The sequence below is a fragment of the Salvelinus fontinalis genome, chromosome 2 (assembly GCF_029448725.1).
Source record: "Salvelinus fontinalis isolate EN_2023a chromosome 2, ASM2944872v1, whole genome shotgun sequence".
Classification (NCBI taxonomy): Eukaryota; Metazoa; Chordata; class Actinopteri; order Salmoniformes; family Salmonidae; genus Salvelinus; species Salvelinus fontinalis.
The window spans coordinates 93,800,771-93,825,510 of record NC_074666.1 but is presented as its reverse complement, the minus strand read 5'-3'; the positions used below and the strand labels follow the sequence as shown (position 1 = coordinate 93,825,510).

The window sequence follows — 24,740 nt, the reverse complement described above, 5'->3', positions numbered from 1 at the left end:
CCCTGACCTCAATCCCATAGAAAATATGTGGGCAGAACTGAAAAAGCGTGTGTGAGCAAGGAGGCCTACAAGCCTGATTCAGTTACACCAGCTCTGTCAGGAGGAATGGGCCAAAATTCACCCAACTTATTGTGGGGAGCTTGTGGAAAGTTACCCGAAACGTTTGACTCAAGTTTAACAATTTAAAGGCAATGCTACCAAATACTAATTGAGTGTATGTAAACTTCTCTCCCACTGGGAATGTGATGAAAGAAATAAAAGCTGAAATAAATCACTCTCTACTATTATTCTGACATTTCACATTCTTAAAATAAAGTGGTGATCCTAACAGACTTTAGACAGGACTAGGATTAAATGTCAAGAATTGTGAAAAACTGAGTTTAAATGTATTTGGCTAAGGTGTATGTAAACCTCCGACTTCAACTGTGTGTATATATATATATATATATATAACAAGAGAACACACATGGTTACTGTGTATGTATATATATATAATCACTGGAAAGTACCACGTGCTTCACGGTTGGGATGGTGTTCTTTTGTATATATATACAGTAACCATGTGTGTTCTCTTGTTTTGTACTGTTCTGTAGTTTTGACCAAATGATTCGTCTGACAAATAAAGCCATTTGCGTCTTGCAGGCCCAGGCATGGATCAAAGCTGGCGAGTATTTGTATCATTCTTTTATCAACGAAAGCATAGATGTTGATGAAGAAGCCACAATTGCAACGGAATCCATCCCAGTTGGTGTTTTGTGGAACCATGCATTTTTTCTGTGCGGCCCGTTGTCCAGCCCTTTGTCCACTGATCTCCACGGATGGTATGCTCTGCAAAAACACATTCATGTTTTTAGTACACAATTATCAGTTTTATTACATAGTATGTCTACACATTGATAGGCTATATTATATTTTTTAAAGAAAATGCACTAAATCAAAAATACCTTTAGTTTTGATGATCCTCTCAGCTTCGGCTCATTTTCAAGTCCTCTGGTGGTTACAGTCCTAACCCTGGAATGGGTAGCACCAAAATAAATAAATAAAAGACCTACAACACCTACAGTAGGCCTACAGTACATCAACAAGAATAAAATTCTCTCTACATGTAGGTCTCCTGATTTAAACCGGATCTAATTTGTTTGGCATCAACTGAAAACATTCATCCATAACGATACAATTCTCTACCCTCATTCTTGGTAAAAGTCTATTGTCCTGCTAATAGCCCATAATGGGTGAATGGATGGCTTATTTTGAATTCTAATGTATTGAACGAATGTATTAATTACAGTCATTTACCATTCTCGGACAGGAAACGTTGTTTGCAGAGTCCACGATCTCATTTCAAGTCCTTGTTTAAAAAAATAATGATATTTTTGAGATTATATCACTTTCAAATAACTGAAAGTAAGCGATTGTAATCTGAATAAAGGGCCATTCTTGAACATGGGGTGAGACATTCTTACTAATTTGTAAATAAAGCCAGTTTGGTATTTAGAATGATTTATTTCTGTTTTGAGGGAGAGAATCCAAAAGCCAACTGTGCCTATTTTATGGACAAGAACATCCCAGCCGGCCAAACTCTCCCCTAACCCGGACAATGCCGGGCCATTTGTGCGTTGCCTCATGGGTCTCCTGGTCGCAGCCAGCATGGGTATCAAACCAGCATCTGTAGCATCACAGTTTTCACTGCAATGCAATATCTTAGATCACTGCGCCACTCGGGAGGCCCCATCACATCTAAAATACTATTTAAACAGAGATATTCAATGACATCAGCAAGAGATATGCTTGACCCTATGTCAGAGAGGTGTTTTTGGGACCACATCATGCCTATTGTCCTGCTAATAGCCCTTGTGAAAAACAAGTGTTTGAAAACATCAACAATATTTGGAGATTATTTTGTTTTCAAATAACCAAAAGTTATTGGCTGTAATAGAGAATTGAAAACCTTTTTTTGTAAGAAGATAGTATATGGGATTGATTTTATGAAATGTAGCTTAATTAATTTGATTAATATTATGGTGTTTCTATTCCAAGAAAAACAAAAAATAAAACCCTCAACAAGCAGCGTAGCCTAGTGGTTGGAGAGATGGACTAGTAATTGAAAGGTTGCAAGATCAAATCCCTGACCTGACAAGGTACAAATCTGTTGTTCTGCCCCTTGAACAAGGCAGTTAACCCACTGTGCCTAGGCCATCATTGAAAATAAGAATTTGTTCTTAACTGACCTGCCTAGTAACATAAAGGTAACAAAAAAAGGAACAGCAGTGTATTTATTAGTATTGTTTTTATTGACCCTTTATTTAACTAGGCAAGTCAGTTAAGAACAAATTCTTATTTACAATGACGGCCTACCCCGGCCAAACCCTCCCCTAACCCGGCCAAACCTGGACGACTGTGGGCCAGTTGTGCGCCGCCCTATGGGACTCCCAATCATGGCCGGTTGTGATACAGCCAACCTAACTAAAAAATACGTTTGACGATACAATTCTCCCCCTAGCCCCTTCTTGGCAAGAGTCTGTTGTCCTGCTAATAGCCCATAATGGAGCAGTACAATGTGACCAATCGGGAGTAGGCTACAGTACTACAGTAAGAGCAAAAATAATCCTAACATTTCCACACCATAATTCTAACCAATACCCAAGCAGATTCAGGGAAAATAAAAATCTAATTGATTTAGCAAGACCAGTCCCCATGCACACCTCAGTGTTCTCCTGGTCTGATGAGTCACTCACCTCAGTGTTCTCCTGGTCTGATGAGTCACTCACCTCAGTGTTCTCCTGGTCTGATGAGTCACTCACCTCAGTGTTCTCCTGGTCTGATGAGTCACTCACCTCAGTGTTCTCCTGGTCTGATGAGTCACTCACCTCAGTGTTCTCCTGGTCTGATGAGTCACTCACCTCAGTGTTCTCTTGCTCAACAGCGTGAACATCCCTTTTTCTTTAGTTGGAATGTCTCTTTCTTGTTTTCAGTCTTTGATGTTTTCTCTGCTCTCTTTTTGTTTCCACAGGTGTCAAACCTGCTCACGCTCTCCCTCCCTGGTGCTTGAACTCGCCAGGCTGCCCAGCACTAAGCACACCTGCTTCCCTTGTCATGCGCATCAGCAAGTTATTGCACTTACCTGGACTCAATCACCTGTGTCATTACCTCCACTATATCTGTCTTTTCCCTAGCTCTGTTCCTTGCTTCAGCATTAATGGTCGTATATCTTTGATTTTTTTTCTTTTTCTTTAGCCTCTTGAGGTTGAAGAGGCGCTGTTGCACCGTCTTCACCACACTGTCTGTGTGGGTGGACCATTTCAGTGTCTCATTGATGTGTACGCCGAGAAACTTGAAACTTTCCACCTTCTCCACTGCGGTCCCATCGATGTGGAAAGGGGGGGGCTCCCTCTGCCTTTTCCTGAAGTCCACGATCATCTCCTTAGTTTTGTTGACATTAAGTGAGAGGTTATTTTCCTGGCACCACACTCCCAGAGCCCTGACCTCCTCCCTGTGTGTCCAGTGTGTGTGTGTTCAGTGTGTTTTTGTGTGAGTGTGTGTGAGTGGTGAGTGTGTGAGTGGTAAGTGTGTCCAGTTTGTGTGTGTATTTGTGTGTGTGTGTTCAGTGTGTATTTGTGTATGTGTGTCCAGTATGTGTGTGAGTGTGTCTCCAGTATGTGTGTGAGTGTGTCTCCAGTATGTGTGTGTGTGTGTGTGTGTGTGTGTGTGTGTGTGTGTGTGTGTGTGTGTGTGTGTGTGTGTGTGTGTGTGTGTGTGTGTCCAGTATGTGTGTGTGTGTGTCCAGTATGTGTGTGTGTGTGTCCAGTATGTGTGTGTGTGTGTCCAGTATGTATGTGTGTGTGTGTGTCCAGTATGTGTGTGTGTGTGTGTGTGTGTGTGTCCAGTATGTGTGTGTGTGTGTGTCCAGTATGTGTGTGTGTGTGGTGTCTCTGAACCGTTCTCCCAGGGTTCAGGATCACGGAAAGAGACAGACACAAAGTTACCATGGTTATTATTTACAGGAAGAAACTGGTCCAAACTGATGTGTTATTCCACGTATTTAAACATCATATTCTGATCAAACATAAAACACATGGTTAGAGTGAAACATCATGTTGTGTTTGACACAGGGACACTGAAGAGTCATCCCAAACATTAAACCCTGCATAGAGGGGCTCGGTGAATGTGGTGTGGAAAGTGTGCAGGTGGGTCAGTGTGTCAGAGGAGACTCTGTAGAAGGACAGAGTGCCGGCTGGCCAGTCCAGATACACTCCTACTTTGTGGGAGCTGGAGGAGGGGACGTCTATGGTAGTGGGATTATTATTGTGACAGGCAGAGTAACTGTTGTCAGAGCAGAACAGACTCCAGGACTTGTCATTGGATCCAAGCCCACAGTCCTTAACCCTTCCTCTCCTGTTGATTCCTTTATATGTCACTCCTAAATTAGCTTCTCTCCCACTCCACTCTACCTCCCAGTAACAGCGCCCAGTCAGACCCTCTCTACACAGCACCTGGCTCCAGTAGTCAAATCTCTCTGGGTGATCAGGATACAGCTGCTTCTCTATCCTCCATGTCACCTTTGTGTTTTCCTCAGACAGAGAGAGGTGTTTGTGTGCTGTGTTTGGGTCCAGTGTGAGATCACAGGCATCTGATGGGTGAAAACAGACACAATATTAGAAATCATTATCATCATTCACATTAGAATGTTAACTCACTTTTCACTAATTCATTTAATGTAGATGTTTCTAGGTTTCAAAAGAAGAAGTTCATGTAACTTGAGACTTGTTGAATGTTTATATGTTATACTGTATGGTAATATAAAACACATTTATTCCCATTAATTACACACACTCACACGCACCTGTATGAACACACACACACACACACACACACACACACACACACACACACACACACTTCTTATGTAGCACAAATACGCCACACACCTACACAGACAAACATATTGTCAAAGCAACTCTTTCTACACTTTTTCTGATTTCTGCTTCTGTAGAACTACAGCTGATATTTAATATGACCAAGTAAGTAATGATGGTGGTCTTTGACTTGTCTTGAATTAAGACTTATCCTTAGTCATATTCTTCACAGCAGTCAACACTCACATTTTCTAAGCCCAGGTTTCATTGTGTACTCTCCACCATATTCCACACTGTGTAGAGGTAAGCAGAACAGACATTCATTGAGTGATACATGTTAACACGCACACGCACACACACACACACACACACACACACACACACACACACACACACACACACACACACAGCATATAACTTTGTCCAAGTGGTGTTAAGAATGTTTGTCTTAACTAGCCTGATAAGTCAAACATGTCTGATATGAACATTGACATAAACCCTCTACATACTTGAGTTTCTCCAGTCTCCAGTGTGGATCCTCCAGTCCAGCAGAGAGCAGTATGACTCCTGAGTCTCCTGGGTGATTGTAGCTCAGGTCCAGCTCTCTCAGGTGTGAGGGGTTTGACTTCAGAGCTGAGACCAGAGAAGCACAGCCTTCCTCTGTGACTAGACAGCCTGACAGCCTGCAAAGAGTAAAATAATTTTAAATTCACACTGCTGTTCTTTGGTGGTGAAAATCTTCAACATATTCAGATATATCAGTGTCCTGATACCTGCCATATCTATTCATAAATGTATATAATATTACAAATGACAAATTATCAAAGTATTGCCTGTAGAGAGAAAAATATGAGGTACACATATGTCACCTTTTATTTGACAGTATTGTCATACATATCTATTTAACCGTTTCAGAATAAAAGCACTTTATGTATCTACTCTCCCCATTTGAATAAGTCATAAGTATTCTGACCAATTCACTCATAGTGTATTAAAGTAGTCAAAATTATAGTATTTGGTCCCACACTCGTTGGCTGCATTAGCAGTTTGTTTTGGTTGTGTTTTGGGTTATGTTTTGACCAATAGTAACTGAATGGTTCATGATAACTGGATTAATCATCTGTCTAAGTGAATAGATAACATGTTTCTAAACACTACTAAAATAATCCTGATGATGCTATAATTAAGAAAAATAGGGAATCAATAATGAAAAATGAGCGAGAAGGTTACAGAGGCTACAACAAAACAGCTAACATCTCACCATTACAAATAATAGAGGGGGCATGATATGTCTCTGTAAAGTTCTCATTCATCATCATTCACAATTAATTCATGATTATTCATAATCATGGTAGTATCCACATGAATGTAGAAGTGTTCAGAAACATCTTCTATTCTTACTGACAATACAAGTGAAGTGACTCCAAAATGACACAGGACTTTATTCACTATTCAGTTTCTATTGGGAAAAACACAATCCAAAACACAACCAAAACAAACTGCATATGCATTCAACAAGTGTGTAGAGTCACAAGCTTGATGTAATCACTGCAGGCAAGGAAAATGGGACCAAACACTAAACTTTTGACTATTTTAATACAATAAGTGAATTTGTTTAAATAATTACAACTTCTTCAAATGGGAGAACTAGATACGTAAAATTGTATTCAGTATACAGCCCACATCATTCCTATTTTGACAGTGAAGCTAACATTTTGAACATGTCTCTATACTCCAGCATTTTAGATCAAATGTTTCATATGAGGTGACAGTATGTAATGTCACCTTTTATTTGAGGGTATTTTCATACATATCTCTTTCACCATTTAGAAATGAAAGCACTTAATGTATCTTCTTAATTATTCTGACCAATTCACGTATAGTGTATTTGTCACGGTCGTCTGATGAAGAAGGATCGGACCAAAGCGTAGCGTGGTAAGTGTTCATGATTTTTATTAAAACTGAACACTAGAACAAAAATAACAAAGAGCAAAACGACAACAAACAGTTCTGTCAGGTGCAGAAACACAAAACAGAAAATAACTACCCACAAAACACAGGTGGGAAAGGCTGCCTAAGTATGGTTCCCAATTAGAGACAACGATAGACAGCTGTCCCTGATTGAGAACCATACCCGGCCAAAACACAGAAATACAAAACATAGAAAAATGACTCCTGCCGCAAAACCTGAACCTATAGGGGAGGGTCTGGTGGGCATCTATCCTTGGTGGCGGCTCTGGTGCGGGACGTAGATCCCGCTCCACTTCTAGCTCACCCCGCTTAGGTGGCGCCTCAGGTGTGGGGACCCTCGCCGCCGACACCAGACTGGGGACCCTCGTTGCAGGCCCCGGACTGGCGACCGTCATCGCTGCGGGCCCCGGACTGGCGACCATCACCGTCATCGCTGGAGGCTCCTGACTGGAGGACGTCGTCACTGGAGGCTCCGGACTGGAGGACGTCGTCGCTGGAGGCTCCGGACTGGAGGACGTCGTCGCTGGAGGCTCCGGACTGGAGGACGTCGTCGCTGGAGGCTCCGGACTGGAGGACGTCGTCGCTGGAGGCTCCGGACTGGAGAGCGTCGCTGCTGGAGGCCCTCATTAGAGGCTTCGTGCCGTGGATCATCACTGAAGGCTTCGTGCTGTGGATCATCACTGGAGGCTTCGTGCCGTGGATCATCACTGGAGGCTTCGTGCCGTGGATCATCACTGGAGGCTTCGTGCCGTGGATCATCACTGGAGGCTTCGTGCCGTGGATCATCACTGGAGGCTTCGTGCCGTGGATCATCACTGGAGGCTTCGTGCCGTGGATCATCACTGGCTTCGTGCCGTGGATCATCACTGGAGGTAGGAGAAGTATGGGCAGTCTGGTACGTTGAGCTGCCACAGGGCTCACCAGGCTGGGGAGACATACGGGAGAGTTAGTTCTAGGTGCAGGCACAGGACTCACCAGGCTGGAGAGACATACAGGAGGCCTTGTCCTCGGCCGAGGCACCAGATACACTGGGCCGTTGAGGCGCACTGGAGGTCTCAAGCTAAGAGCCTGCACAACCAGTCCTGGCTGGATGGTGACTTTGGCCCTGCACCTGCGGGGCGCAGGCACAGGACGCACTGGGCTGTGCAGACGCACTGGAGACACAGTGCGCAGAGCCGGCGCAGGATATCCTGGGCCGTAGAGACGTACTGGAGGTCTGGAGAGCAGGGCTGGCACAATCCGTCCTGGCTGGATGCTCACCGTAGCCCGGCAGATGCGGGGAGCTGGGATGTATAGCGCACCGGGCTAAGAACGCGTACTGGAGACACCGTGAGCTCCACCGCATAACACGGTGCCTGACCAGTACGACGCCCGCCACGGTAAGCACGGGGAGTTGGCTCAGGTCTCCAACCTGACTCTGTCACACTCCCCGTGTCCCCCCCCAAAACATTTTTTTGGGGGGCTGCCTCTCGGGCTTTCTTGCCAGCCGTGTTTGTCTCGCTTTCTTGCCAGCCGTGTTTGTCTCCGGTATCCCTCTTCGCACTGCTCCATAAACTCCCAGGCGGGCTCTGGCACTCCCCCTGGGTCGACCGCCCATTTCTCTACCTCCTCCTAGGTTGTCTCATACTCCTGGCCACGCTGCTCCTCCTTACCACGCTGCTTGGTCCTTTGGTGGTGGGTAGTTCTGTCACGGTCATTGTTGCATGAAGAAGGATCGGACCAAAGCGTAGCGTGGTAAGTGTTCATGATTTTTATTAAAACTGAACACTAGAACAAAAATAACAAAGAGCAAAACGACAACAAACAGTTCTGTCAGGTGCAGAAACACAAAACAGAAAATAACTACCCACAAAACACAGGTGGGAAAGGCTGCCTAAGTATGGTTCCCAATTAGAGACATCGATAGACAGCTGTCCCTGATTGAGAACCATACCAGGCCAAAACACAGAAATACAAAACATAGAAAAATGAATATAGCATGCCCACCCAAATCACACCCTGACCAAACCAAAATAAAGACATGAAAAGCTCTAAGGTCAGGGCGTGACAGTATTAAAGTAGTCAAAAGTTTAGTGCTTTGTCCCATATTCCTTGCACACAATGACTACATCAAGCTTGATTTGGTTGTGTTTTGGGTTATGTTTTGGTGGATGATAACTGGAGTAATTTTCTTTCTAAGTGAGTAGATAACATGTTTCTAAACACTATTAAATTAATCCTAGTAATGCTATGATTAAGAAAAATCATGAATGAATCATTAATAATACAACAAAACATGCTAACCTCTCACCATTACGCTCAAAGATAAGGTGACATTCTGTACTGTCGCCTAAAATGAAACAAATCTCAATTCCAAAATGCTGGAGCATAGCACCAAATTTAAAATGGTAAACTTCAAGTCCAAACACATATGGTGTGGACTACGTGTGCCTGGTAAACACGTGGATCTGGTGAACTTGTTGACCAACTACAGGAATACTGACCTCAGAATCTCCAGTTTACATTGGTGATTCCCCAGTCCAGCAGAGAGCAGCTTCACTCCTGAATCCTTCAGATCATTGTTACTCAGATCCAGCTCTCTCAGGTGTGTGGGGTTTGACTTCAGAGCTGATACCAGAGAAGCACAGCCTTTCTCAGTGACTCCACAGCCTGACAGCCTGACAAAGAGATCATCATGATTTCACAAACACACTGTTAATTTAACACCAGTAGTGTAGAAGGACAATGGCAGATGCATTTGGTTATTCTCTCAAACAACAGATAGATCAATTGTAACGGCGTTCCTCTCTCTCTTCATAAGAAGAGGAGGAGTAGTGATCGAGCCAAGGCGCAGCGGGTTGTGAAAACATGATGAATTTTATTTACAAGACAAAACGAAACAAACTATACTTGAATAAACTAACAAAATAACAAAACGAAAATAGACAGACTCGTACGACGAACTGACATAACACACGCAGAACGAACGAACAAGTACTTACTACAAAAACGCACGAACAAACCGAAACAATCCCGTATGGTGTAACATTGACACAGACACAGGAGACAATCACCCACAAACAAACAGTGAGAACACCCTACCTAAATATGACTCTTAATTAGAGGAGAACGCAAAACACCTGCCTCTAATTAAGAGCCATACCAGGCAACCAAAACCAACATAGAAACAGATAACATAGACTGCCCACCCAAAACACATGCCCTGACCTAAACACATACAAAAACAACATAAAACAGGTCAGGACCGTTACATCAATCTTCCGTCTCCTAGAATTGTATGGTCACATTGTTATTCAAATGTGAAAACCTATCCATTGATTCATTGTGTTTTACAATAATACACAATTTTCTCAAAACGGAATGTTTCTTCCTGATGATTAGTACTTAAATGTTATGTTTGTACTCACAGAGCAGCTCTGGAGGCTTTGATCACTGGCAGCAGCCTCAGAAGACCATCCTCTGATCTGGAATATTTATTCTGGTCAAACACATCTAGCTCCTTTTCTGAAGTCAGCAACACAAAGACCAGAGCTGACCACTGTGTAGGTGAGAGTTCTTCACTGGAGACATTTCCTGAGCTCAGGTAGCTTTGAATCTCCTCCACTAGAGAATGGTCATTCAATTCATTCAGACAGTGGAACAGATTGATGCACTTTTCTGGAGAGGGGTTCTCCCTGATCTTATTCTTGATGGACTTGACCGTTTCTTCATGGCTCTGTGAGTTGCTTCTTGTCTTTGTCAGAAGACCTCGTAAGTGCTTCTGATTGGACTCCAGTGAGAGGCCCAGAAGGAAGCGGAGGAAAAGGTCCAGGTTTCCCGTCTCACTTTGTAAGGCTTTATCCACAGCACTCTTGTAGAAAGTAACTTCAGGCTTGTCTCTGAACAGCGCAGTAAAGTTCCTGTACTTTGATTGCGATTCGGCCATTAGATTCTCATTGTTGTTGATGAATGAGAGGAGCACATATAGAGCAGCCAGAAACTCCTGAATGCTCAGATGCACGAAGCAGTACACCTTGTCCTGGTACAGCCCACATTCCTCTTTAAAGAGCTGGGTGCAAAATCCTGAGTACACTGATGCTTCATTGACATCAATGCCAGCCTCTTTCAGGTCTTCTTCATAGAAAATCATATTGCCTTTCACAAGCTGTTGAAAAGCCAGTTTTCCCAGTGACAAAATGCTCTCTTTATTCCAGTGTGGGCCTGTCTCTTCTTTCCCATGATACTTCTCATTCTTCCATTTGGTATGAAACACCACAAGGTGTGTGTACATCTCAGTCAGAGTCTTGGGCATCTCTTCTCTCTTATGTTTCAGCATGTGTTCAAGGACTATTGCAGAAATCCAACAGAAGACTGGAATGTGGCACATGATGTGGAGGCTCCTTGATGTCTTTATGTGTGAGATGATTCTGCTGGCCAAGTCCTCATCACTGAATCTCTTCCTAAAGTACTCCTCCTTCTGTGGGTCATTGAACCCTCGTACCTCTGTCACCTGGTCAACACACCCTGAAGGGATCTTATTGGCTGCTGCAGGTCGGGTAGTTATCCAGAGGAGAGCAGAGGGAAGCAGATTTCCCTTGATGAGATTTGTCAGCAGAACATCCACAGAGGATGACTTTGTGACGTCACAACAGATCTTGTTCTTCTGGAAGTCTAGGGGCAGTCGGCACTCATCCAGACCATCAAAGATGAACAGAACGTTGTACTTGTCATAGTTGGAGATTCTTGATTCTTTGGTTTCCATTGAGAAGTGATTGAGAAGTTCAATCAAAGTGTGTTTCTCCCCTTTCATCAAATTCAGCTCCCGAAAAGGGAATGAAAATACAAATTGGACATCCTGATTTGCTTTTCCTTCAGCCCAGTCCAGAATGAACTTCTGCACAGAGACTGTTTTTCCAATGCCAGCGACTCCCTTTGTCAGCACAGTTCTGATAAGTTTGTCTTGTCCAGTTAAGGGTTTGAAGATGTCGTTACATTTGATTCCTCTCTCTGGTCTTGCTTGTTTCCTGGTTGTTGTCTCAATCTGTCTCAGCTCATGTTCATTATTGACCTCTCCTGTTCCACCCTCTGTGATGTAGAGCTCTGTGTAGATCTTATTGAGAAGTGTTGGGTTTCCTTGTTTAGCGATCCCCTCAAATACACATTGAAACTTCTTCTTTAGATTAGATTTGAGTTCACGTTGGCAAATCACAGCAAGCTCTTCTGAATGAAGAAATAACACAGAGGATATTAATATTACTGTCTGTTTTAATGCCTCCAGTAATGTAGGATTGCGTTGTAAAGTTGTACATTATAATAATTTATTCTCATAACTGCCTGTAGAAATGTGTAAATGTTTTCATAATGCATTTCACACTGGTGTGACTGATTATATTATTATTGGTATTATTGATGGTATTATTGATGTTGTCTCTCTGTCTCTCTCTCTGTTTCTCCTCTTCACTGTCTCTCTCCTCTCTCTGTCTCTCCTCTTCTCTGTCTAAATTAATCAACACAACACATCCCTGCTAGTTGACGAGGTCACTTGGTGTTAGGATCGTTACACTACTCCCTCTGTTCAGAAAACACAGCCTCTATCACAAATCCCTCTTAACAGGACATGCTTTTGACCCTTATATAGTATCCTACTTTTGGTCATCAGAGTAGCAAATGGCAGGAGGGGGTATTAACCCAAGGTAGGCTTGAAGCCAGGTCGCTTGACCCTAAGGAAATCATGCTACACACAACAACCCCAAGAGGATAAGGGCCTCATCAAGGCTAGCGTTGTTCAACTTTCAGGCAGCATGATTACCTTGTTAGAAAATGTCTAACTAGTACTGCTTTCATTTCAATGTGGGATTAAGCCTGCTACAGTATCATTGAGTTACACAGCTACTTTAGCTTAACCTTAGCTACAGCTTTTAAATGTTTGTTACAAAATAGCATTCAACATGAGGCAGACAACATGAGGCAGACAGCTCTTACTTTTCTCCAGTGTGTCAGCAAGCTCCTTCTGGTTCATTTTCCTCAGGATGTGCAGTGTGATCTTCAGAGCCCCCTTCCTGGCACTGCTCTCCTGCTTCTCATCTTCAGCATCCACCACTTCCTTATCCTGCTTCTGACTCTCAAAGCCTTCTGGGAGTTCTGGACTAAGAATCCTCTTGAACCTATTCAGCTCATTCTTCAAAAATGTCATAATATTCTCTTCAAGCAACTGAAATAAATAAATAATGTCTCATTAACACATTAATGAATGATTGACAGATCCAACTTTACTTGAGGTAAACAAAAATGTATGTGCATAACAGGACAACAACATACTCTGAATAAGGAGGACAGGTCTGTTTGATGACTCTGGGAAGACTGACCACTGAGAATCTCTGACTCTGTTCTCTCCTGTTGGTTTCTGTGGAGAAAACATCAAAGGAGTGCACACACACACACACACACACACACGCACACGCACACGCACACGCACACGCACACGCACACGCACACACACACACACACACACACACACACACACACACACACACACACACACACACACACACACACACACATGTTTAATATTGTTTTAGGACTATGAAAATGGAAAAAAGGATTAGCCTATGGATTATGAAAAGAACCTAAATAAATTGGAAAATGGGAGAGGAGAATTGACTAGAGACCGTGTTGTTTAACTCACTGACCATGACCCATGAGTTCTTCTTACCTTTGTTCAGTAGAAAAGTCTCCCTCTCTAAACATTATAGGAGGAATCATAGACTGGTCACTCTTCATGGACACACAGCTGGGTACAGGGGAGGCTGGTCTCTCCTGCTTGATTGGACTTCAACACAACAGAGACAAACATTCAATCTCATCTACTCTGAGCTCAGATGTGGAAACATAAGAAAAGTTTAATTCCAAAATGATTTATATCTGTTTTCAGAAAAATGTATTGTTTAAGGAAATGATGAATAAGATTGATGTGTTTTTTAATTATGGCATGCGGTTGTTCAATGAGAGAAATGTATTTGTTTAAAAAAGCTTCATTGCTCCAGACCATCACAAGGGGGAGATAGAGCACTCGTTATGCATTTGGGTCCCAAGGTTTTTATATGATCAATCATATCGAGTGATTCCAATGATGAATTTGACACGAGTGGTGACTTGATGACTTTCTTCAGCAAAGATGGCTGACAAAACATTATGGGGAAAGCAAATGTAAGTAATTATAACGTCATAACGAGTCAAGTAAAAAATTTACAATTGAGAGGAATATGTTAGTAGAGTAATATGTTAGTTATATGTTATATGTTAGTTAGTAATATGGTTGTAGAGACAAACGATTGTGCATATTCTTTTGTCATAAAGTTAATTCACGAAAATCACTATTTAGCAAGTTAGCTGACTAGCTAACATTAGCCAGTTAGCTAGCTGGTGTTATGACATGAGTATAACATTGTAATTCGTGTTGTTTAATGTTTTAGGGACTCCTGAGAAAACCAGCAAACCAGGCTGTCGTCTTGGGAAACAGTGGATGTAAAGAATATAGCTAGCTAAAGCATTTACTGCAAATTGAATGTACAATTGTGTAAGCTTGCCTTGCTGTGCAGTGCAGCTGAAGTAACATAGCTAGCAAACTATTTACTTGCTTATTGTGTAGTGGAGGATAAAATAACTGTATGCCTATGGAGGTGTAGCTAGCTACAGTATGTAGCCGACCTGTGTATGGACCCTAAAACGTTAGGTTCTGAACTAATAGTCATACCAATCTATGAACTTCAGCTATCCTAGTTATTGTATCAACTTCAAGTCTGAATGGCATAAATGAAGCCTATGGATAGAGTAGAATATAATAACTTTATTGTGCCTTGGATGCAAGTCCTATATACATGTACTGTAGTTATTACCACGCATGAGATCCCCACTTTGTAGCCTGTATAATTAATATATTCACTGATCATGTACTCTTCCTTGGCAAATAAAGATGCGGTTCAGGTATGAATCTCTGTGAGACATTCTTTTTCAGTCATATCCAATACCAGGTCTATCAAACTCCATTCTTTGAATGATGCTGTGTCTGCATGTATGTATTACAATTATACACTTAAACAGTGTTTACCACTCCTGCTCCTGGGACATCAATGATTACACATTGTAACTATGCAATAGACTAGAAACATGATTTAAGTAAAGGCTGATTTGTAATTCATATATACAGAAAACAAACTATGCACATGTTACATTTTCGGCCATTGTATTATAGATAAATCTTTAAAACACTTGTAAGCCTAAATTCCATTGCTATCGGGAAACCAGCACCAGACAGACTTATAGTACAGTTGCCATATCTTAATTTGATCTGTTGTGGCAGAAATGTTTCTGCACAGTTTAAAATTTCTAACTGATAAAATCTGTGGATATATCGTTTTGGAAATAAACTCTTCATAAATTCTTAAACAACATTGTCATCTCACCTCTTAGCTTTGGAATCATGTTCCCCAGAGAGACTCATTTTAGAGCACTGACCCCTAAACAGATCCAGCATGTTGGTTGTAGTTAACACATTGACAACTTATTCTTGAATGTCAATTGTTCTCTTTAATTCATTATCTCTTAGAAATAAAACATTTACTAAACAGATATCTCATCTCCTTGTTAAATGTCAATAATAATAATAATATAATGTGTCACTGTTTGTCACATACACACACGGAGGGAATGTTGTGTTTGTTTAATATTGTTTTAGAACTATGAAAATGGAAAAAAGGATTAGCCTATGGATTATTAAAACAACAAAAATAAATGGGAAAATGGGAGATGAGCGATGACTAGAGACAGTGTTGTTTAACTCGTTGACCATGACCCATGAGTTCTTCTTACCTTTGATCAGTAGAAACGTCTCCCTCTCTAAACATTATAGGAGGAAACATAGACCAGTGACTCTTCATGGACACACAGCTGGGTACAGGGGAGGCTGGTCTCTCCTGCTTGATTGGGCTTCAACACAACAGAGACAAAAATTCCATCTCTCATTTACTCTGAACTCAGATGGGGAAACATGAGAAGAGATTCATTCCAAAAGGCTCTTTTTTTCAGAAATGTTGGTAAATGAGCTTTTATGTTTTAAATACATTATCAAAGAGATACGTTTTTTTTTCACTAGCTAATCATGGCATGGGGTTGTTCAATGAAATTGTATTTTATTTATTTAACTAGGCCAGTCAGTTAAGAACAAATGTTTATTTACAATGACGCCCTAGGCACAGTGGGTTAACTGCCTTGTTCAGGGCAGAACAACAGCTTTTTACCTTTTCTGCTCAGGGATTTGATCTAGCAACCTTTTGGTTACTGGCCCAACACTCTAACCACCATATGCCACCCCAACATATGTTTGTTTAAAATCTATCACTTGACGGTTTCATTTCAGAGAGACAAATAATCATGTTTTTTTTTGTTACATAATGCTATATATCTGCATCACTCAGATAAATAAGTAGTACGTCTAGGTTTTACACAGTCAAATGTAACAAATAACTACATTTGTTATAAAGAACTGTACAAATAATACATTTGTGACATCAATATATGAGATCTGTATGTAAAACATTTTCATGCAAAATTTTTGTAATTTAGCAGATGTTTTTATCCAGAGCCCAGTTTCTCAAAAGCATCTTAAAGGTAAAGTTAATTGTTAGATCCTTCATAGGAGCATTGTTAAATCTAATTCCCCCCCAATAAAACTCACAAAGCGAGAGTCCTCTTTCTTTGAAATGGAGGGTCCCTGGGCTGTTGGGGTCAGCACATCGAATGGCATTTCAGTACTCATACATTCTAGTACGTAACTCCCTTAATGTCTCTCATATGTAAAATAAGCTGCACAGGCAGCGAATCACGTAGATCACAATGTGAAAATCGCAATTGATGTTCATTTAGAATTAGAATTAGAATTAGAATTTTTTCACGATCCGATCTGAGGTTCAAGAAACCTTACATACTTTTGGCATTGAGTACAATTGCCAGATATGTAGTTGCTGGGGGGAAGGCTCTTACTGGTTCCACTTGTGTATTTGACCGCTAGGTGGAGACATTGACCACAGTACCTCTCACCCTGAGGACCAACCTGTAAAGTCCACCACACACTCTCTCATTATCACCACCAGCTGATGAGAGACACTAGGCCCTCCATGGAATGAGTTTGATGCCCCTAAATGAACTTGTTCACTGCTTTTGTGTGATTATTTTGATAAAAGACGTTGAAGGCCATTGAAAGACACAACTTTAATCTTTTGAACTTGCGTAAATAAAACAAATCATTTTAAAAATCAAATCAATTATTATTTGTCAAATGTGCCGAATAAAACAAGTGTAGTCCTTACCGTGAAATGCTTACTGACACGCCCTTAACCAACAATGCAGTTCAAGAAAGAGTTAAGAAAATATTTACTAAATAAACTAAAGTAAAAAATAATAAAAATGTAACACAATAAAATAACAATAATGAGGCTATATACAAAGGGTACTGGTACCGAGTCAATGTGCAGGGGTACAGGTTAGTTGAGGTAATTTGTACATGTAGGTAGGGGTAAAGTGACTATGCATAGATAATAAACAGCGAGTAGCAGCACTGTAAAAACAAATAGAGGTGGGTGTCAATGTAAATAGTCCAGGTGGCCAATTGATTAATTGTTCAGCATTTTTATGGCTTGGGGTTAGAAGCTGTTGAGGAGCCTTTTGGTCCTAGACTTGGCGCTCCGGTACCGCTTGCTGTGCGGTAGCAGAGAGAACAGTCTATGTAGTGTAGCATCTGCGTCATCTGACCACTTCTGTATTACTTCCTGCTTTAGTTTTTGCTTGTAAGCAGGAATCAGGAGGATATAATTATGGTCAGATTTGCCAAATGAAGGGCGAGGGAGAGCTTTGTACGCGTCTCTGTGTGTGGAGTAAAGGTGGTCTAGAGTTTTTTCCTCTGATTGCACATGTGACATGCTGGTAGAAATGAGGTAAAACTGATTTAATTTTGCCTGCATTAAAGTCCCTGGCCACGAGTAGCGCTGCTTCTGGATCAGCATTTTCTTGTTTGTTTATGGCCTTATACAGCTCGTTGAGTGCGCTCTTAGTGCCAGCATCGGTCTGTGGTGGTAAATAGATTGCTATGAATAATATAGATGAGAACTCTCTTGGTAGATTGTGTGGTCTACAGCTTATCATGAGGTTCTCTACCTCAGGCGATGATTCGGAAGACTAAAATGTGTGCAATGATGTTCCAAATATGCGATTTATTGTACTTTTATTGAGTACGCATTAGTATAAGCCCCCTCAATATTTGCAGCCGTAGGTGGTAATATCTCTCCAGAAGCTGATCCGTTGTCATTATTGTGAAGTAATTATAATGTTAAGGTAGATCTGAATGGAGAAAGCTGAACAGCGCTCCCTTTCTTTCGATCCTATCAGTATCGACACATGCTCCAACAACGTAAGGGACCGTTTTGGGAAACGCATGTTTCATCTTTGGCCGTTGTAGGAAAGATGCATCTTAAAACACTCATAAGCCTAAGTTTCATCGCTATCAGGAAACCGGCCCCAGAGACTCTTACAGTACAGTTGCCATATCTTAATTTGATAATCCTGTATTGCAGGAATTTTCCTGTCAGACTTGATTAGCCTTAATGAAAAATGGACCAACCCCTACAAAAAATGTCTATTAATTACAATCAACATAATAATTAATATTTCCTGTTGCTGCAGGATTATTTTCCTGCTTTGATAAACTGAGTCAAATTAAGATATGGTATATGTAAGTGCGTTCATCTTAAGATAGCTGGGTGAGACAACCACATATCACAGTCAAATAATCAGGATACACACATTCCAGTCAAGCTAAACAAATGATATACAGTGCATTAGAAAAAAAACCATTTAATACATTTTAGAATAAGGCTGTAACGTAACAAAATGTTGAAAAAGTGAAGGGGTCTGAACACTTTCTGAATGCACTGTATAGTGTTTAAAAAACAAAAAAAACATTTTCATTCACATCTGAAATATATTAATACAAAACCTGAGCAAAGTCATATTGAAGGTTCCCATAAGCAACCATGTATGATGAAAAACCACAAATGTGAAAAAATGGTGGATTTAACATTTTGGAAATAAACTCTTTATACATTATTAAACAATATTCTCATCTCACCTCTAAGTTTTGGTGTCATGTTCTCCAGAGAGACTCATTTCAGAGACAAGGCCCCGAATTTATATGTACTATATTACATCTAGTCTATGAGACCAGGCTGGGGTAGCATGTAGGCCTACAGGACACTGTATGTGTATCACCATGAGACAGTATGTACATGATCGATACAGGGGGAAGATATACCATACGACTGTATATGTACCATGGATAGAGTAATGGGGTGCCTCCACCTAATAAGAACGAACACTTGAAAGGTCACAACTAGCTTATAAGGAAACTATATGATACAACCACACAATTTATTTTTCCTTAGAAATTAGTGGAATTAATTAAAGATAATGTTCCAAAATAGATTAGAATGTAAAAGTAAAAAAATGTAAGGACATTGCACAATGAACCACCAGATGATCACAGAATAATACTGGACCTATAAAACCCTGAGATTAACTGAAACCAGAATAATATTAAAACCTCAAAATGAGAAAAGGATTTGAATAAGACTGACACTCAGTGGTCAGTTTACTAGGCAACGGTGTTTCTGCTGCAGTCATTTAACTGTGCTGCTGTGTCACTGCAAAATCATTGCTGCCACACCCCAAAAATATTTCTGTCGAGGCACACTTTGAAAACGCTAGAACAGTCCATATTTACTTTTCCTCTGCAAACAAAACGTGTTCTGAATAAAAAAATCGTCCAACCCCATAGTAGAATAGTTGATCTATTTACCTAGACGGCTTGTTGTTGTGTATTCTATGCAAGATAAATAGGCCTCTCAAGATGCATTCAAGTTACAAGAGCCATAGGGAGGGAAACCTGCATTCTGACAAGCAGTCAATGCACAACAATTCTTGTAATTGCAAGAAAAACAGCAGTATTAATGGCCTTTGTTAAAAAGAGGGTGATCCCAGCGTTCCATTCCTACTTTATTTATTTTTAAACGGCTAAATATGTACAAACTGCACCATTTTAAACCTGGAGTTTTTAGCAAAGTCATCGTTAAAACCTTACCACAATTCACCATGAATGCATAGACAAGAGTGAGGCTAAATGTAACACAAGTCAATTGTAGGGTAACTTGGGGTAAAACGCCACTCTACCTTTAAAAAACAAACATTTTATGGAGTGACTTAAATTGTGATTAGACAGGTGGCATTTGTATTTGAGCAAGAGTTGTGGCAACCAGAGATCACTTAGAACTTCAACCTAATTTCTTCTGTAAGTCGCACTGGATAAGAGTGTCTGATAAATGACACATAAGTTTTGGCAACCAGGGAAAGTGTTGACAGAAATATTGTGACATGGTTTCTGGGAGAAGCACAGGCATGGGGCTTGTTACCCCAAGTTAGCCTAACTGGTAGGCCTACATTTTATTCACTGTGTTAATGCATGTTATTTGGGACATACAATTCATTAATAGATGCTAACTATTTAAAATATTAAATTTGGGATCTAGCTAATGATTAGCCCAATAGGTTAAATGCAGATAGGCAACCCCATTCTTCAGCCTATTTATTTATAGCCACTATGCTGCATCAGTTGGGCTACAGTTGATAATGCTTACTGCTAATAGCACATCAGATAATATACCATCCATGCAGGCTATGTGGTCCAATATGTTAAAATCATTTAACTTCTGATAATAGACGATCCATACAGGTTATATGGTCCAATTTGTTAAAATCATTTAACATCTGATAATAGACGATCCATACAGGTTATATTGTCCAATATGTTAAAATCATTTAACATCTGATAATAGACGATCCATACAGGTTATATGGTCCAATGTGTTAAAATCATTTAACATCTGATAATATACCATCCATTTATGTTATATGGAACAATATGTTAAAATCATTTAACATCATTTTTACCAATATCTTATTGGGCTATTTTATGGAGGTGGAAATTATATTTTAGATGGTATCAGCATCATTTTAATAAATTTTGGAGTAGAATGTCTTTTTAAAAAGTCACCAGAACTGAGCTTCTCAATTCTTCTACATAAACATAATCTCAGGGGACCCCGGACATAAATAAAAAATAATCTTAAAATAGCTAGGTGAGACAACCACATATCACAGTCAGATATAGAGGTTAAGAACATTCAATTCAAGCTAAACAATAAATAGATTTTCATACACTAACAGCTACTAATTAAAAACGTATTTTACCCACAAATGAAGGTACCCATAAGCAAACATTTCTGATGAAAAAACAAACATGGAAATAAACACTTAATAAATTCTTAAACAACATTGTCATCTCACCTCTTAGCTTTGGTGTCATGTTCCCCAGAGAGACTCATTTTAGAGGCAGTGCCCCTCTCCTCTCTCTTCTCAGAGAATAATTTGAGAGTATTGACCCCTAAAACAAAGAGCCAATATATGTATTAAACATTTGTCTATTCTAAAGGTAGACTCAGCACAGCAGATGTCAGATGTTGCTTTCACTCAGAATATCTGTGCATGTGCCAAGGTTTGCTTCACGCTGCTACAACCTGGTTGCTACGGGACAAAAACAGCGGAGAAGTTTATTCTCCAGCTTCAACGCTCTTAGATGTTAAGGAGTCTGACCGTGAGTCTACGTTTAAAACTTCTGCCTCTATGTTTTATTGTCCATCTGATCTCCATGTTACTGTGATACTTTTCAACTGTTGAGGAAATGTATGTGCAATCAAATCCATCATTTTTCTTTACAAAAAGTTGCATTGGAACTAAACATTTATTTATTTTTGTTTAACTAGGCAAGTCAGTTAAGAACAAATTCTTATTATAATGACGGCCTACCAAAAGGTAAAAGGCCTCCAGCGGAGATGGGGGCTGGGATTAAAAATACAAATAATTAAATACAAATATTGGACAAAACACACATCATGACAAGAGAGACAACACAACACTACATAAAGAGAGACCTGAGACAACAACATAGCACAGCAGCAACACATGACAACAGAACATGGTAGCAGCACAACATGACAACATCACGGTAGCAACACAACATGGCAGAAGCACAGGGTGCAAACATTATTGGGCACAGAGACAGCACAAAGGGCAAGAAGGTAGAGACAACTATACATCACGCAAAGCGGCCACAACTGTCAGTAAGAGTGCCCATGATTGAGTCTTTGAATGAAGAGATTGAGATAAAACTGTCCAGTTTGAGTGATTGTTGCAGCTTGTTCCAGTCGCTAGCTGCAGCGAACTGAAAAGATGAGCTACCCATGGATGTTTGTGCTTTGGGGACCTTTAAGAGAATGTGACTGGCAGAACGGCTGTTGTATGTGGAGGATGAGGGGTGCAGTAGATATCTCAGATAGGGGGGAGTGAGGACTAAGAGGGTTTTATAAATAAGCATCAACCAGTGGGTCTTGCGACGTGTATACAGAGATAACCAGTTTACAGAAGAGAATAGAGTGCAGTGATGTGTCCTATATGGCGCATTGGTGGCAAATCTGATGGCTGAATGGTAAAGCACATCTAGTCGCTCGAGAGCACCCTTATCTGCTGATCTATAAACTACATTTCCGTAATCTACCATGGGTAGGATGGTCATCTGAATCAGGGTTAGTTTGGCAGCTGGGGTGAAAGAGGAGCGATTACAATAGAGGAAACCAAATGTAGATTTAACTTTAGCCTGCAGCTTTGATATGTGCTGAGAGAAGGACAGTGTACCATCTAGCCATACTCCCAAGTACTTGAGTGAGGTGACTACCTCAAGATCTAACCCCTCAGAGGTAGTAATCACACCTGTGGGGAGAGGGGCATTCTTTTTACCAAACCACATGATCTTTGTTTTGGAGGTGTTCAGAACAAGGTTAAGGCTCGTCTGTAGCCATGAAGTGCTTTGAAAGGCTGGTCATGACTCACATCAACACCATTATCCCAGAAATCCTAGACCCACTCCAATTTGCATACCGCCCCAACAGATCCACAGATGATGCAATCTTTATTGCACTCCACACTGCCCTTTCCCACCTGGACAAAAGGAACACCTATGTGAGAATGCTGTTCATTGACTATAGCTCAGCGTTCAACACCACAGTGCCCTCAAAGCTCATCACTAAGATAAGGACCATGGGACTAAACACCTCCCTCTGCAACTGGATCCTGGACTTCCTGATGAGCCACCCCCAGGTGGTAAGGGTAGGTAATAACACATCCGCCACGTGAGTGCTCAGTCCCCTCCTGTACTCCCTGTTCACTCATGACTGCACAGCCAGGCATGACTCCAACACCATCATGAAGTTTGCCAATGACACAACAGTGGTAGGCCTGATCACCGACAACGACGAGACAGCCTATAGGGAGGAGGTCAGAGACCTGGCGGTGTGGTGCCAGGACAACAACCTCTCCCTCAACGTGATCAAGACAAAGGAGATGATTGTGGACTACAGGAAAAGGAGGACCGAGCACGCCCCCATTCTCATCAACGGAGCTGTAGTGGAGCAGGTTGAGAGCTTCAAGTTCCTTGGTGTCCACATCACCAACAAAGTAACATGGTCCAAGCACACCAAGACTGTCATGAAGTGGACGCGACAAAACCTATTCCCCCTCAGGAGACAAGATTTGTCAGGCGTCCTCAGATCCTCAAAAAGTTATACAGCTGCGCTATTGAGAGCATCCTGACTGGTTACATCACTGACTGGTATGGAAACTGACCACAAGGCGTTTACAGAGGGTAGTGCGTACAGCCCAGTACATCACTAGAGCCAAGCGTCCTGCCATCCAGGACCTCTATACCAGTCGGTGTTAGAGGAAGGCCCTAACAATTGTCAAAGACTCCAGCCACCCTAATCATAGACTGTTCTCTCCGCACAGCAAGCAGTACCGGAGAGCCAAGTCTAGTGTCCAAGAGGCTTCTAAACAGCTTCTACCCCCAAGCCATAAGACTCCTGATCATCTAATCAAATGGCTACCCAGACTATTTGCATTGCCCCCCCCTCCACACACTCTTTTACAATGCTGCTACTCTCTGAAATTATATATGCATAGTCACTTTAATAACTCAACCTACATGTACATATTGTAGCGGGGCAGGGGAAAAAGAGGGAGAACTATCGCGGCTAGTCGTATTAAGAAGGGGTGGGAGATGAGGAAATGTTGGATGTGCAAGGAGACATGGCTGAGTCAAATAGGAATCCTGACTTACTGAAGTGGTGATTTCAAAGCTCAGCCGTGTGCTCCTTGTAACTGGAACCTTATAACTGGAACCTCCATCAGAAGCTAGCCTTCAGAAGCTAGCCAGCTAATTAGCTACTAGCTATTTTGTCACTGTTAGCCACTGCTTACAGTCTTTACCTTCAGCACAGACACCAGCCGCTTTGACCCGGATAGCCCGGATAATATCTGCCAGTCTGCACAGTGTGATATCAGCCCTGAGCATATCGGTCTGCTTTTAATCCCTACTACGTCACCGGATTCCTGCCGCAAGCTCTGGACCATTACACTGGATCATCGAAACTAGCTAGCCGCTACCGAGTGGCTATCGTGGCTAACGCACTTGTCCAGAAGCAAGCGCCAGTTAGCCTCGAGCTAGGCCCATTCCCCCGGCTAGCAAATGAAGTACACCAACTACAATACCCCTCTTGCCAATTAGCCTGGACACTTTGTCAACACGGAGCCCCGCCGATCCATCACAACTGGTCTGCTGACGTATTTCGGCCGATGTGCTCTCAACCGGCCTCTGCGTCATTGATGTCAGTGAGGACCCAGCTACTATCCCCTGCCCGCTAGCTCTCTGAGCGCCGTGTCTCCCGC

At 41.5% G+C, this 24,740-nt stretch overlaps 1 protein-coding gene and 1 long non-coding RNA gene across 2 annotated transcripts; one reads left to right on the top strand and one right to left on the bottom strand.

The window, feature by feature from the left end:
* Positions 1–4,617: 4,617 nt before the first annotated feature.
* LOC129867710 (NLR family CARD domain-containing protein 3-like) lies at positions 4,618–13,103 on the bottom strand. The gene is made up of 6 exons (XM_055941263.1): positions 13,077–13,103; positions 12,786–13,014; positions 10,232–12,023; positions 9,308–9,481; positions 5,318–5,536; positions 4,618–4,627 (listed from the first exon to the last, which is right to left on the bottom strand). Exons 1-6 carry the CDS (start codon positions 13,101–13,103, stop codon positions 4,618–4,620), a joined length of 2,451 nt encoding a protein of 816 aa, XP_055797238.1.
* A 794-nt stretch (positions 13,104–13,897) lies between these two features.
* On the top strand, positions 13,898–14,793 carry LOC129832107 (uncharacterized). The gene is made up of 2 exons (XR_008755870.1): positions 13,898–14,009; positions 14,276–14,793. It is a non-coding gene; the product is annotated as an uncharacterized LOC129832107 (long non-coding RNA).
* The last annotated feature ends 9,947 nt before the right edge of the window (positions 14,794–24,740 follow it).